This window comes from Hippocampus comes, unplaced genomic scaffold, assembly GCF_001891065.2.
Source record: "Hippocampus comes isolate QL1 unplaced genomic scaffold, H_comes_QL1_v1.1 scaffold237, whole genome shotgun sequence".
NCBI lineage: Eukaryota > Metazoa > Chordata > Actinopteri > Syngnathiformes > Syngnathidae > Hippocampus > Hippocampus comes.
The window spans coordinates 1,181,472-1,197,615 of record NW_017806159.1 but is presented as its reverse complement, the minus strand read 5'-3'; the positions used below and the strand labels follow the sequence as shown (position 1 = coordinate 1,197,615).

Genomic DNA, 16,144 nt, shown 5'->3' with positions numbered 1-16,144 from the left:
GCGGGCGCCATTGAAGCGCTCATACAGGCGAGCCGCCGGAATGTGAGCATCCTGAAGGGTGCTTTTGTTGAACTCACGCGTGAGGCGTGCACAGGAGAGCCACATTGCAGCAGCCGCGGCAAACGGGGAAGAAAGAAACGCCGCAGGAGATTCTGATGTGCGGACAGAAATCGACTCGGACACCTGAAGTGACACCGAGCACTGTCACGCCTGATCGTCATGCCCACCTCATCACATGGAAATAATCTGGAGATGCCTCAATTATTCGAACATTGTGTCCCATTCTTCCACATACACTCCGTTTGATACCAGCCAGAACATGATGTACACTTGCAATGGGATGAGAGAGCTTCATCGAGATTCTGCTTTTATAAAAACTATCACAAGCAGCTGTCGACACAAAGAAAAATCTCCAAATGCGTCCTAATGACATTGACTGTTTCTAAATGTTCAGATGATACGTAAATAAAATAAAAAGACAGGGATGCAATGTGACATACCGTACATTCGAGGTGGTACCAAGTGCGATAAAATACTTTCATAATCCATAAATCCAATTTTTATCGCGCTTATCCTTGTTGGGGTAATGGCTGAGGTGTAGCCTATCCCAGCTGACAATGACAACTATTCACACTGATCAACTATTTGAAGCAGGGATGAATGTTGGAGGGTGCACAAATTTTCATCAGTGCTTCTGGTGGTGGGGTGGGGGGCGGTGTATGACAAAAATGCAATTTTAAATATGGACAAAATGAGTGCATCTGTGACAAATACGTGCCATTCAAGGACAGCACAAAACTGCTGAACAAGAAACCAGCATTAAGTGCAAGAATTTATTTTGTACATTTCAAATCAACTCACTCAAAATGTTCATATAATGAGGTACTGTTTGACATCCATATCATTCCAAATTGCAAAAAAAATATATATATTAGGTCGACTCACGTAGTATAGGGCACTATAAGACACAGTGTATGTGCAAACAAGACATGTCTGCCATCTAGTGGTGATTGGTGAAATTACAACTTAAAACTACTCATATTTTGGATATTTCCCGTGAAAAAAAGCATATTGAATGTCTATCAGCGATTTTTAAAAAACTATTAAGGTTTGTAAATAAATAAATAAATAAATAAATAGGAACAAATCACTAACAATTGCCAACTTGAATGTACCTAACATACTTGTTTGTTTTCAGAGCGTGAGAGTAAGCCAGAATATGTGGAGAAAACCCACACAAGCACAAGGAGAATATCCAAACACCACACAGGAGGACGTGAGCCTGAATTTGAAGCCAAAACCTCAACTGTGAGGCAGATGTGCAAACCACTAAACCACCGTCAACAGCGCTGCCAGACATAGATGCGACATGTCATAAATCCAAGTAAGCATCAAGTATTATGAAGTACTTTAAGTCTAACCAAACGGGTAATTAGGGCAAATGCGAAGAAAATAAATTCAGAAGAGTCAGTATTAAAGATAAACTGAGCTTGCATGCTGGGTGGTCACACCGGCCTAAAAATTGCTGCGGCCAGTGTGGTGGACTCAGGGTTAGACAACTACAGAGTTTCTGTCGTCACTTATAATGCACTGAAAGTTTTTTTTTTTTTAATTGATGACATCATTGATATTTTTTTTAGCACAGCCCAATCTTTATTACACCATGGACCGGTTTTATGTAAAGATATATTTGGGAGACATATAAAAAAAAAAAAAACAGATAATTAAGCATACAACTCACAATTACACTAAATGTAGATGTATTTGTAATGGTGACCAAAATAGTGCCATCCGTGCATTCTTTATTGTTTCACATCATCCTCCATGAGCGAGAAAGTCGACTACGAACAGCGCTTGCCCATTGAACTTTACCAAGTGCAATAGTACCCAAACAATGTGTTTATCGTAGCGGCCGCAATTTGCATTGTTGTGTACAGTACTCACACAGCATCGCACCGAGAAGCGTTTGTACTATTTTTCCCTCTCCCGTGAGCTAAATGAGCTGTCCAAAATACAGTCGTTGTGATAATATGTAATTATTAGGAAATGCTTTCAGTTGACACTCTCAGGTGAATTCAGCGGTAAGCGGAGACTGTCGCAGCATTAACACCGAGCAGAATTCAAACTTCTCTTTCTCTCATGCGCAAGCAAGCCAAAAAAAAAAAAGCTGACGTGAGCATCTTAACGATAACCCACACGCAGACATCTTGGAGATCAAGGTCAGGCTGTTCTTTCGCTGTCTGAATGTACAAGATGAATGTCGTCCCTGACATCCTGCAAGCTAGCAGATGTCACACCTATCAGACGACAATCTGTCACCGATAATGTCTGATCGTGTCTCTTTCTATAATGGAGAGCGATCATTTAAAAAACGTGTGAATTCAGAAACACTGCATCCAAAACGGATGCTCCTGCAAAAGGTGTGAACATTTTTTTTTTTTTTCCCCCACCTTAGCAGTGTCCCCGTTGTCAACAACAATGCAACATTTCCGCAAAACTCTCCGTTATTGGCACAGCTGCAAGAGAAGCACACTTCGCCTGCCTCGTGGGATGGCAATTATTTGCTGGTGTTAAAATAAACCACCACCACTTCCTCTGTGATTTGGAACGGGTTACAAATCCGTCGAGTGTGCCAGCCTTGCTATCTGACGCCGCTCAACCATGAAGTCTGTATGAAATTACCATACTTGATGATAGAACCCAGCTTTAAATCACATTAGGAGCCAAGGGATTCAATTAGCGTTTCAAAATCCTTTGTACACATGCACATTAAGCTCTCACATATGTAGACCGGCTACTCAGTGAAGGAACGAAATCAATATCGTCGGGTGTCCGGAGCCTCGTGTCTCCAAACGCGACAGTGATCTGCAGAATGTCTCCATGCTCAATTTCAATCGAGCCAATTGAAAGCTCATTAAAGACCTGATCTTTCACAAATAACATTGCAGGACACTTTGTCTTTCTCTGGAGCCTGCCAGATGTTAAAAAAAATATATATAATAATTTTCTACAGTTTGGCGGGTAGTCTACCTCGGAGAAATATCATCCATTACCCCTGACAAATGCTGCTCCATTCATCAAAATAAAAGTTTTACTCACCATGCGCATTTCACAGCCTGACATTTTAATTGTTTTGTATCACTGCTAAGGATTTGTTCCTTTGTTAGAAAGATTATGCAAAAACGACTAAGCGGATTTTCACCAAATTAAGTGTGGGGGGGGCACTGTTTAATTTCAGTTTTCAGCGCGGAATGCGTGAATCATTCAGGTGTGCACAGGCTGCGCATATGTGGTGGTGTGCAATTTGGTGCCGATCCAAATTAGGATCGCTCAGGAGGTTCGCACTCCACGGATTTCCCGTTTTGTGGAAATGTTCCTTCGTCAAACAGCTAGCGATGCATTCGTACGCCGGGGTCAACTCAGTATAACCAGTAGCTCAGCTCTTTCGCCGCGGTGCGGACAGAAATACAGTATGACAACGGCACAGCGACTAACCAACCAACCTCAGGGGCTGATGCAGTTACGGGAGACATGCTCACCCCAAAGGGCTAACCACAGTCTGAAAATTTGTTATGACTAACAACCACAATGGCGAGGATTTTGTTTTGCTTTTACTGGCATTGAGGTACAGTATTTGTTTGTCTGTGTGTTAGCAGGGATGTGCAAACACGGCTTGGAAGCAAAATGTTGTGCGGCATGAATTCAGACTATTGAAAGAACTATTTAAAGAAAGATATATATTGTATTGTATTACATTGTTGGTGAAGGGTAAATGTACGTGGAATAAAAAAAAAAAAGGACTTACTTGTTCAGGGTGAGATCCAGAACAAATCGGGTGCTGAAAGCTTCTAGTTGGAAGCTGACCTGAGCAAGGTGGATCGCCTGTCGGGGGAGAAAAAAACTATTAAGTCATTTCTAAATTCCGCTGTTTCAAATAGTCACCTCTAAAATGTTCATTCGATTTGGAATTCAATCAACATTTTCTGTGAACGATCAGCCTCAAAAGTCGCATGAGTTACAACCATCATAGATCTCACTTGAGCTCAGTTCAACCGGCGTCAAAGCATTAAGTCGAGCCAGAAGACTCTAAAATGTCCACCAACCACCAATAAACACTAAAAGAAAAAGACTCCCGTGTGCCCTAATCGAGTATCCAATGATATTGGAGTATTTCAGTGGCTTAGTAGCTCGACACGATGTGATGTTGAGCCACCTGGCTCAGCAAAAGCAGAATGAGCAGTAAGCAGGGTGAGGCGCAAGAGCAGGTGCAATGGGGTCAATTGCTAATGTTAGCCAACGACGAGCTAGCTGATTTTCTTGCATGTCACCATGATTTAATGCTTTCGTGGCTAACAACACAAGTGAAAAGATTCATTTAAATCACGTTCATGTAAAATAAATTTATTCAAGGTGCAACTTTTATTACGCCCTCATCATTTAACACATTCATATTGCAGTCGTTGACTTATATAACACACGTTTATGACCATGACTGCCAAGTGTTTTTCAAAAATTTGCCTTTACAATGAATAAATGTTTAATGTTGTGCTCAACAGGCAAGTTTCCCTGTACATCACTATACGTACTTGAGTTTAAAGTCCTTGTAAAGTGAAAATAAATGTCTTTTAAATCTGACACACCACAGAGAAGTGTTGTGAACAACCATGCCAAATTTGAACGATTAAAGAAAAAAAAAAATCACCAAATACATAAAATACGGGTTCAAAATCAAAAACAAATTAAAAAAAACAATTCAAGCAATTTTCTTCACTCTCAGTCAGTTAGTGTACATGTCAGCTGATTGTCCGCAACCACACCCCATTGAAAAATGGATGCTATGTCGTCGAGAAACTTTTTTATGCCGCCACATCCTGACACACTTGAGTCGCAAAAACACCTACAAGACTCCGGTGAGTGAAGTACATCCCAGGGCTTTCCATGCCGTGATAAGAGGGGCGAGCCAAGAGCTAGCTTGGAAGCTAACGGGCCTCAGGGGCCCCTCAGCTAGCGGGAGGGCAGGAGGCTCATTCACAATGTTACCAACTTGCTTAGGAATTTAAACAACAACATTGAGGTCTTCTGTTAGTTTTGGCGCCCAGGGAGGATTTATTTTCTGGGCGTAGGCATAGCTAGCTAACTGTAATGGGCCTCACCATAATACTGAAGAAACTCACAATTGTGCGGCATATCCACTGATGTGAACAAAGGTGCTCAAGTTCCTATGTAGTTGGGGAGGGGCCAGTCATACCAGATGCCCAAATGTGCCCGCGGACACCGTTTTAGCCATGTGCAAAAAAAAAAAAAAAAAATTAATTTGAAAAATGGAACTGGCGACAGTTTAACACTAAATCGCCACAATTCAAGACTGCGTTGTTTTTAGTATTTTTACACACTCCGCGCTCCTTTCTACCTTTGCTCGTCGATGAAAACACCGAAAGAAAGAAAACGCCATCCATGTGCACAGTTAGAGTGCACTTTGCGCTAGACTGGTGCTGGGCAAGAAATTAGAGCCCTTTGAGTTTGAAACATAGCTTGACCTTTCTCAAATACTTGGAAGTGCAATAATGAGCCATACAGAACAAACGGTGTGGATACTTTCGAGCGGGAATAAATTCCCATTTAGAATTCTCCCTCACCATTAAAAAAAAATTAAAAAAACAAAGAAGCAAGTCATTGTCCCTTTCGGAATACAATGGCTCGTGTCACTGGGTCGACATCCGAAATGAAACAAGTTTTGTACATGACACTTTGCTTTTACAGCTTTGAAAACATACTTGCGCACGCAGTTCAAGATCATCGGCATACCGTAAGCCTAGCTGATACATTGACGGAGAGAACTGGACTGCAGTCCTATTTCTGACCATGAAAAAAAAAAAAACTGCAGATAAGTTAGCTATCCAATCCCCACTGGACAACGCAAACAGATGTGGTGAACGACTGACAGATGGTGGTTCTGCTAGGGTGCAGCTTTCTTCAGCACCACACAGCTTGACTTTAGGCTGCTATTTATGTGCTCGGAAAACAGGACTGCAAGCTTGTGAGATGGGCTGATAAAGCAGCATGCGGTGAGTTGATCTGCTGATGGTGACAAAATATCATCTGACTCGGCTCTGTGTTTGCCTACCTGACCCTCTGTGGTTTGGCTCCTGGCCCGCGTGTCCAGGTCATGGTAGGCACTCTCAGAGTCCTCGTTTAGGTAGTAGATGAGGCGAGATGGGTAGGCGATCACCTGCTCGGCGGCTGCATGGTGGGCTGTGTTTTCCGAAACGGGTGCTGCAGTCGCCTGTTGCTTCACCGGCACTGCGTCCCTCTCAACCTTGTCCTCTGCACTGTGAGAAGCTGCGAGAGAATCGCATGGATGCGCACATACACACACCTGAGCCAGCTGTCAACCTCGAGCCTCGAGTCATCAACACACACTGGCCAAAGGGTCAGAGTGTCATTGCAACACTTTTTTTTTCCAAGAAGAAGCAGTAGACTTGCAGCCAAAATTCCCAGTGAGATGACTTTTGCGGCAATATATGATTCGTTTCACTTTGGACGTATACTGTATTTTCAAAAGTCCCCAATCACAATTCCTGTCACTCAGCTTCAAATAGACAGTCGGTATCATGCAGTCAGGATCAGAACCCCTCCTTAATTTGCGTGTACTGTATATATTTTTAATTCACCTGCGGTTGCGATTTAGCACAGAGAACACAGCTGGCATGTTTTAGTCTGCCCTACAGCAGCACGTTAAAGTCGCAGCACAAAGACACAACCGTCCCTTCTTAATTAGCAACAAGCCGCTTAGAATACCGATCGAGAAATCGCAGGGGATGCAAATGATTCCACGAAAAGCAAAATCAAAATACAGCGCTACGTACCGGATGACGCCGGTGATGCGTGAAGCCAGAGCGCGAGGATGCTGGCGAGCAAAGTGTCCAGAAATATCAAACGCATGATTCATATTTGATGATTGAAATATCTCGATATCAACACAACGAGGTAGCGTGGCGCTTGCAGCCCATCGTGGCGGGCAGGGAGGTGCCGATGATCAGACCGATGAGGAGGTGTGGGGTGGGGTGTGGGGGGGCGCTTTCGGGTCCGGGAGGCACTGGACTGCTGCTGCAGATGATGGTGATGATGATGATGATGGCGAGGGGAGGAAGAAGAGGAGGAGGAGGAGGGGGGGAGGAGAAGAGTGCGAAGAAGGCGGCGGCCGAGCAGCTACTGGAAGTCCATCGGCAGACTCCTCCTCGATGATGCACGAACAAGTCCTGCAGGGGCACACACGAGGACAACCCGGAGACAGGAAGTGGTTGCACAGAATGATTCAATGAAGGACGAATGGGTGATCTGGAAATAAAGGTGAGAGCCGCTCAAGTCTCTCCCTCGATGTCATTGGGAAGTCGAAAATGCCCACATGTGGGAAAAAAAACAACAACAAACGCCTTTGCCACCGTATAAATGGTGATTAGTGACGAAAATTGTAATTAGCACTGTAAATAAAACAAACGGCATACAGAATTTGAGAACTAAACTGGTTTTATAAATTGTTATTGTATACTGCACATCCGTATTCGTGTATTGGATGTGTGCCTTTCAGGGGCGTGGCCTTGTGAGTGACACAAGGAGCTGACCTGGCCAGTGTGAGCATCTGGACGTAAGTTGTGGCCCACAGCAGCTCTTTGTGTGAGTTTTCTCATTTGGTATTTCTCCACAGCCGCTCACAAGTGAAATCACATTTCAGCCATTTATACCAGTGACAGCAGATGCGCCGATTTGCTTGTTTGTGCAAAAACACTGGACGCCAAGATCAGTTCAATGAGGCTGAGTCATAACTTCCCCAAAGGCCGGTAAAAACATTACCAATGCCAATTTACCTGTACACATTTTGCAACTGTGTATTAAACGTGAAATTAATATTGGAAAGAAATCAAAACGGTGCCTGCTGCTGGATCTGTTGGGTCCTTGAACCCCCCCCCCTCTTGAGGTACACTCTGGACTAATCCGCCAGCCAGTCGCAGGGCATATGTAGACCAAAAAAAAAAAAAAACATTCTCACTCACATTCATGGACAATTTGGAGCTTTCAAGTAATTTAACAGGGATATTTCGGGAATGTGGGTGGAAGACAGAGGGGGAAGCTCACACAAAGACAGGGAGAACAATGCAAACTCCACACAGGAAGGCCAGAGCCGAAATTCAAATCCTCAGAACTGTGAGGCAGACGTACTAATCATAAATCCACCTTGCTGCCCGTCAAAACCCCCAAGACATGAAAACAATATAGAAATCAAAGCATAATTGCAATCCCATTATGCAAACACTGACTTGATGCATGCCCCCTATGGGTCAGTCGCACACACAACGCCGACAGCTTAATTTGACACTTGGCTGCATTTACACTGCAGGTGAGCGCTAACTACTCGCCCACCATGCAACCATGTCCTGTATACATTTTCATTTTACAATTTAATCTTAGCTCTGTATTAATTTGAAGATTGGTATCGGCAGGAAAAGAAAGTGATGCAACAGCACAGTGTCCGAGTGGGTAAATTGCCTTCCAGTTGTGCGGTTCTCTTTTCAAGTCTCGACGCCTGCCTTCCCGTGTAGAGTTTGTGTTCTGCCTGTGCTTGCGTTGATTTCTCTGAGCTCACTCCTCTGTTCCCAAAACACGACGATGAAATTCATTCAAGACTTCAATTGGCATAGGAGTGAGTGTAGAAGGCCGTTTGTCTATTTGTGTCCTGCAATGACCGGGCAACCATTTTCAGGGCGTACCGTATCCCCCCCCCCCCAATAAGTAATTGTGTAACAGTACAATGTGATTCTTTTGGCAAAAATAAACAGCACATTAAAGGTTTGTTTTATCCATATTTTTTAAAATAGTATACCATACATCAGGTATGGGCAGTACCAATGATTTTTTTTTTTTTAAAGTGAGGAACAGGGGCTAGATAATGGGGGAAATCCTGGAAAAAAATGAAAAAAAACCCCCACCAAAATATTGAGAAAAGAAAAATAAATAAATTCTGAAATATGTGAATCCGTGGGTGTTGAAGCCTCATCATGAAGGTATTGACTGTGGTTTTAACTTGTAATGCCACCAATCACCACTAGATGACATATGTGGTTTAGTTGCACTTAATCTTTGCCTTATACTGCCCAATACTCCAAAGTTTTTACCTCAATAATATTACATAATTTTGAGCGAATTGGTTTTGGAAGGCGGGGCAAGCACATTATGTCGTTATTTTATTGTTTGCTTTAAACCATAAGTATCAAATTCAAGGCCCGTGGGCCAGATCCGGCCCGCCATATAATTTTATGTGGCCCGCGAAAGCAAATCATGTGTGTCAACTTGCTAAAATCTGTATTGAAATGTTAAGTTGTCATGTGTCATAAATAATGTTGACATTTTGCAATAATTTTGTAACCCTGTTTACGCTCACTTGAACAATAATTGAAAAAACTATTATAACTGACTTTACTGATTTCAAAACGAGTAATCTATTCATTTGTGGTGTACAAGTAATCATTTTGTGGCTTCGCTGTCATAACGACGCTCCGAGGGAAGACGCAACTCCAAATTGGCCGGCGACTAAAATGAGTTTGACGCTCCTGCCTTAAACCCTTTGTTGCTGGATTAGGATCGTGGATCGTTAATATGCGCATTGAAAAGTGTATTATGAAAAATGAAAGCTACTAAAATAATATATATCGAGGCGGAACGAATTTAACATTTGACATTAGAAAGCAAATATTTTGTGGTGCACTCTGGGCTGCTTTCCGCCTATAATTCAGTTTATAAGTATGCAGCCAAACATATGTCATTTTTATTTGAAAGGCCGCCAAGAAAGTCAAGGTATTAAATCAAGAGACGAAGAAGAAGACGATGAGAAGAAGTTCTATGCGCACTTGGCGCACACGCAGCGTTTTGGGAATGACATTTTAAAAACTCTGCAAACATTCAGTTGCTCTGTGTTTATTGAGAGAGGGTCGCGGCTGTGAGAAGCAGCCAAAGCTCCAATGAATGAACGCATTCTTATCCGCGCGGGCGACCAATAACAACTTTGTTGCCCTCCGCGGTGCGTGTGTGACGCGTCAGTCCCGGGGGCGCGCCCAGTGCACACATCTCCGCGCAAAAAAAAAAAAAAAAAAAAGAAGCCTCCGACAAAGTTTAGTTTGGATGGACTCGCGGAAAGAGTGCACACGAGCGTCGGCATGTTGGGGGACGTTTAGGGACGAGGTTCGCTCAGGCGGCAGGCAGACAAGGGCGACCATCGTTTTTTTTTTTTTTTAACTGGCGACTGTCGCTCTTTGGGATGTAAAAATTAATCATCATCCTTCACGTGCGGCTTCCGTGCTAGGTAAGAACTCAAAATCGACACGGTGATGTCGAGCTAACAATATACTGTGCCTTTTATGAATGGTAAGCGACTTTATGTATTAAATACGACATTGATGCAATGTGGGAATGAGTCATTGAAATGAAAGATGTCAAATATTTCACTTCCCGTTAGTTTTGATGACACCATCAATCATCGAACTGGATTCTCAAATGCTAGATTTGGTCATTGTTTATCAATGACATATAATCGAAGAAATTAGATTCTTTGCTCGGTTTGTTTTGAATACCAGAAAACAACTCTGAAATATAGTTTACATGATTGACTGCATTTCGTTTGTCCGCTGAGGTTTCACTCCAGTAATCATGATGTCAAAACATTCCCAAGTCACAGTATGTTTTGGACCAAATGCCCAAGTATATTATTCATAATAAAATGGTGTTGACACAATGAAAACAGTAATGTATTACACTATGAAGAGGAATAATCAGATTCTGTGACCTCTGAGCTACAAAGTAATAATTGAGCTCCTTAGGTAAGTGTTTGTAAGTTTTCCACTGCTGAAAAGCCAGCGGTGTGTTTGTGTCAAGAGTACAAAGGCAGGAGCTTTGAGTGTATTACCCCACTGACAAGCCATTAAACTTCGAGGAGCTAGACGCAAGGTTATTTTGAAACAAAAAATGGCATCTTTGAAGTGAATTCACAACAAAAAAAGCGAACATCTTTCTTTTTTTTTTCTTTTCTTTTTTTAAATTTAAGAGCACTGTATAAGCCATGTGACCTTGGTGCAAATGTTCGTCTGAGCAAGGTTTCAACTTTTCACCCTGATTGCCGCTTACTGATGATTGCAGTGGAAAAGCAACTTGCACAACTATTACTGTTTGCCCTTCCAAAAAAAGTCCCTCAACCATGCAAGAAGAGAATGATTCATCCACTTGTGGTTCCTCCTGCCTTCTCCGCAATGTTGTGACAAATGGACGTTCGTATTCTGTTCCAGGCTTATCCAGGACACACCCAGTACATTCGCTTCAACGCAGGACCTGAATGAAGGGTTGCTACCATTCCCGGATCATTTTGGAGAACAGACAGTTGTGAGGCGAGAAATCACCAGGTAGGTTCATCAGAACTATATATGGATGATCCTTGGCGCAATCCTAAAAGGACGAATGTGTCTATCAGGTTCTCCTGTCAGGTAATCTTCAGGCAGCGATGGACGACTCCGGAGAGGACTACGGAAACTACAGCTATGACTACTACCTGGAATATGGTGACATGGAAGAACTGAAAGTCGACCACAGGCAGAAAGAAGCAATTCACATTATCTCCGTCGTCATTTACGTCATTTCCTTTGTACTCGGCCTGATTGGAAACGCAACTGTCATTTGGGTGACGGGATGTAAGAGCAAAAGGACCGTCAACAGCGTCTGGCTCCTCAATTTGGCCTTGGCCGACTTTGTCTTCGTGCTCTTCCTCCCATTCTACATTGACTACATCCTGCGCGACTTCCACTGGGATTTTGGCGTGGCCATGTGTAAGATGAATTCTTTCGTGTCCGTCATGAACATGTATGCGAGCGTCTTGTTCCTCACGGCGCTCAGCGTGGACAGATACGTTTCGCTGGTCCATCAAAACTGGTGTCGGAGGTGGCGAACGGTCGCCCGAGCCTGGTTCACCAGCGCTTGCGTGTGGCTCACGGCCGCCATCATGAGCTGCCCCACGCTCATCTTTCGGGACACGGTGCGCTTACATGACAAAGTGATTTGCTTCAACAACTTCCACGCGCAGGATGGACAGTCGGCAGCCACAAGACATATTCTACTGGTCTCCATCCGGACCACAGTGGGCTTCCTCTTGCCGTTCTCCGCTATATGTGTCACCGGCATCCTTCTGACATTGAAGGTGAATCAATCCTGGGGCTCCGTTCGCCTGTCGAGCTTCACCAAAACAGTCTCCGCCATGATCCTGGCCTTCTTTTTATGCTGGGCTCCTTTCCACATCTTTAGCCTGATGGAGCTGTCCATACATTCCTCACTCTATCTGCACAACGTGTTGAAAATGGGATTTCCTCTGGCCACCAGTTTAGGCTTTTTCCATAGCTGCATTAACCCAGTGCTCTACGTGCTTCTGGGTAAAAAAGTTCGGACCATCCTGAAGCGTGCATGTCTGGACATCACGAAAAGCTCGCTGAGAGAACTCAGCCAGTCCGTGTCAGCCACCGAAATGGAATCGTTGCCTGGAGCCCCCGACGCCGAGAACAGGACACCGGAGGAGCCTGTGGCTTCATCAACTCTGTAATTGGGAGATGTACAATGGATATAAAAAGTCTACACACCCCATTTCAAATGCCAGGTGTTTGTGATATTTATTTAAAAAAAAAAATTTTAAAAAAAGGAATAAATCACCTCAAAATTTTTCCAACTATTTATGTGACCTAAAAACTGTACAACACAATTGAATTAAAAAAATATATTTTTGAGAGGGGAAGTAAAAATGAACTGTGTTCAGAATCCATCTCGTGTCAAATGGGAGTCAGCACACACGGAACAGTTCCGTTTTTGGTTTTCTTTTCCCACTTTTACTTTGAACTGTTTATAATTCTGTCCAGCTTGACTAATGCTCCAGGCTCAATCGAGGAAAAACAACCCCAGGGTGTGCAGACTTGTGCAACAACATTTAGTTGTTTATTTTTACTTCCACTTTCAATTTTTTTTTTTAATTCAATTGTGTTGTACAATTTTTAGGTCACTTAAATAGTTGGAAAAGTTTTGAGATGATTTATCATGGTCTTGTTTTTCTGTATCACAAAAACATAACATTTGAACAGGGGTGTGTAGACTTTTTATATCCACTCTACATCTTCAACCAAAAACTACATTAGATGCAAAACTTCATACACTACACAGCAATAATCTGTATCCTTCCATGTACTTTTCAAAAGTGGCGCAGAGAATAAACATACAAAGGGCTATGGTGAAGAAAAACAAAAAAACAACGGTACAAAAGTTTTCATTTAAATGAGTGATTGTTGATTTCATTGTTTGACAAACTAAAAATGAGGTCAAATTTGACCTCAGCAAGCCATACGTACTGCACACATGTGATATTACGACTTTATTCTTGTAAAATTACTACATTACGCCTATGACAGTAAGACTTTAGTCTCATCGAGTGACTATTATTGTAGTACAGTTGTTTTTTGTTCTTGTAGTTTTTTTTTCTTTTCAGTGTCGCCCCAACACTAGACACAATACAATAACTTGACATGATTTCATTTGATCGGTCATAAAGATGTTTTGACCATCTGCGTTTACATGAACTCTGCGGAGCAACCTGAACACGACTTTTGAAATGAATTTTAAAGTTGACAAAAAAAGATGTTAAGACATTTCATTTTGTTCAATTGAGAATAGAATGACATACAGATATGCAAAAGATGTATAACAACTGTATAAGTGTATATTTGCTGCTGGACGATATGTAGAAATGTGACAGATATATTTCGCTTAATATATTCCAACTAAATAGCCCTTAATAAATGTGCTCTACTGTAGTTTTGACTTATATATATATATATATATATATATATATGTTGTTCAGCAGTGTCTCTGTTATGTCATTAAAGCTTTCAACCTTTGTTATTGTACAAAATGACAGACACTTTTCCAGCCTGCTATTAAGACAGGAGGAGTATGACTTTGGTCCAGATGTGCATTTTGTTTTTGTACTTCCTTTCCCGACAGGCTGTGGTGCGTTAAAACACAGTCATTTCCTGTAACCCCCCCCCCCCCACCCCACGTTGCTGAACTCTGACATTTAATATTGACTTAACAAATAGCTAGACAACATTCAGTTCCTGGAATATTTTTTGATAATTGTGTCCTATTTATATTATTCTCCTGTTCACAGATTTCCATTTTTTAATTTAATTATACATCTTACACAAGAAAAAAAAACAATGATGAGTTGAGCATTTTATTTTAATTCACCTAAAATTCACAATTTTTCAATCAATTAAAATCCAAACTTCAAAATATTGAACATTCCACCCCCAGAAGTCACTTTTGGGCGAACCCCATCTTGAAAAACTTCCAATATTAAGAAATTATACAAATACACCACAAATTCATAATGTTTCATCAAAATTGTTGCCAATGTTGTAAAAAAAAATTATGAATAAAAAAAAGTCAATCTTTTCCACGCATTAATGACCAAATTCATGGCAGAATTCTACAAATACTCCTCGAATTGACCATTTCTTACCCAATTCAAACCTACCTCATTTCAAATTTCAACGTGTTCAACATTTCCCAGCAACATTCGAAATCTTTCATTCGTATGGGAATTTTATGATGGTAAATGAAGACTTCTAAAAACTGTCAGAATTTGGGGACGATTAAGAAATTGGGAAATTCCTTATAAATACGCGGCATGGAACAATATTACTCATGGCGACGTCATACGAAATGCTTTTCGTTTGAATCGATTGGGACGGTACAAGAAATGGAACATTCCCGACCTGTGAGGCACTTGGTTCGTTGTGACGCAGCCGAGTCGAATAGTTCGTTATCAGTGTCGTAAGCAGTTGCTGACGAGGTAAGTGCTCGAAAATGAGTGGACACAATAAATATCATTCGTATACTTGAGGGCGTTTGAACCCCGTCAAGATATTTCAACGGTCAAGTAACACACCGTCAACGTTGAATAAAGTTAGCATCTGGTTGAAGGTCGCCTCGTGTGTGGCTTATAAGACGTCTGCGATAATGAGTACCGATATTGAAGGCACAATATGTAAGTCAGATGGCCGTCATGTTCAGAAGATACTGCCGGTGATACTATTTATCTTGCGATGCACTACTGCCGCTTTCAGCACGGTCGCCCGTAGTGAGCCCTGCCAGCAGTTTTTTTTCATCAATCAAAGGCGGCTCGACTGCAGCAAACAATGCTAACAGTATGCCACTTCATAAACTCACTAATTGAGTTTGTTAGCGACAATGACCGTCTTTGTGCTCCATGACTGACCCACTTTGTGTGCGGTGTGCAAAATGGGGAATATTATGAAGCCCTTGTCACTTTGTTTTTTTTTTCCCCACGAAGGGATTGCACACTAGCCAGCCACCTCATTTTGGTGCCATGTCATTTGTAATGAACACCATTGGCTTCTCAACACAAAACAAGCCGTGAGGCTGCTGACAGATGATCACAATTTATATGATCACGATAGTAATATTGCATTGGAATGTGCTGGACCCGCAAGACTTCAGGCGACAGAAGCAGCCCGGAACCCTCATGAGGAGTTTGTGGAACCCTCATGAGGAGTTTGTGGACACGCATGATTAGAATTTAGAGATTTTTCTTTTATCGTAGGATCGATTTACATGCTATGATTTATGTGACACAATTCAGATGTTATGGGTCAAGTGGCCCAATTGGACTCAAATAAGAAACAGTAAATGCATGACATCGTTTGACTTCAGGTCAATCTGACGTTTGAGAAATCTGACAATAAAATCTGACAAAATGCATTATAGATGTCAAGGTTGTTCAATAAGCAAAATAATTTCAGACGGTACAGCCGGAGAATAAATACTCAAGTTACCCTCATTTAAAACAATGGGGAGATTTATTCAATGATATGTGACTTTAGTTTCATGACTCCCAACTATTGATGCTTGTGAAGTTATAAGGAGCAATTTGGATGTTTGCACATGGAAACACAGTCATTCTATTGGAATTGGGAACTTGGACCTGCAGTGTTTATCCAGCATTAGATTCTAGCCTGCTTATTTCGTTGTTTTTTTTGGGGGAGGGGGG

At 42.0% G+C, this 16,144-nt stretch overlaps 2 protein-coding genes across 6 annotated transcripts in view; one reads left to right on the top strand and one right to left on the bottom strand.

Moving 5' to 3' along the window:
- Positions 1-16,144, bottom strand: part of adam23b (ADAM metallopeptidase domain 23b) — a 36,736-nt gene that overhangs the window by 20,015 nt on the left and 577 nt on the right. For all 4 annotated transcript variants that reach the window (XM_019895502.1, XM_019895501.1, XM_019895504.1 and 1 more), the window contains exons 3-5: positions 6,867-7,259; positions 6,125-6,339; positions 3,806-3,882 (exon numbers count right to left, since the gene is read on the bottom strand). In XM_019895502.1, coding sequence (XP_019751061.1) covers positions 3,806-3,882; positions 6,125-6,339; positions 6,867-6,942 — 368 coding nt within the window. In that variant the 5' untranslated portion in view covers positions 6,943-7,259. The remainder of the gene's footprint in view (positions 1-3,805; positions 3,883-6,124; positions 6,340-6,866; positions 7,260-16,144) is intronic.
- Positions 9,897-14,161, top strand: cmklr2 (chemerin chemokine-like receptor 2). Of its 2 annotated transcripts, none has more exons than XM_019895506.1 (3): positions 9,897-10,354; positions 11,331-11,444; positions 11,526-14,161. In XM_019895506.1, exon 3 carries the CDS (start codon positions 11,543-11,545, stop codon positions 12,626-12,628), a length of 1,086 nt encoding a protein of 361 aa, XP_019751065.1. In that variant the 5' UTR covers positions 9,897-10,354; positions 11,331-11,444; positions 11,526-11,542; the 3' UTR covers positions 12,629-14,161. The 2 variants fall into 2 exon arrangements, with proteins under 2 accessions (XP_019751065.1, XP_019751064.1); XM_019895505.1 differs by having other exon boundaries at positions 9,898-10,354; positions 11,513-14,161.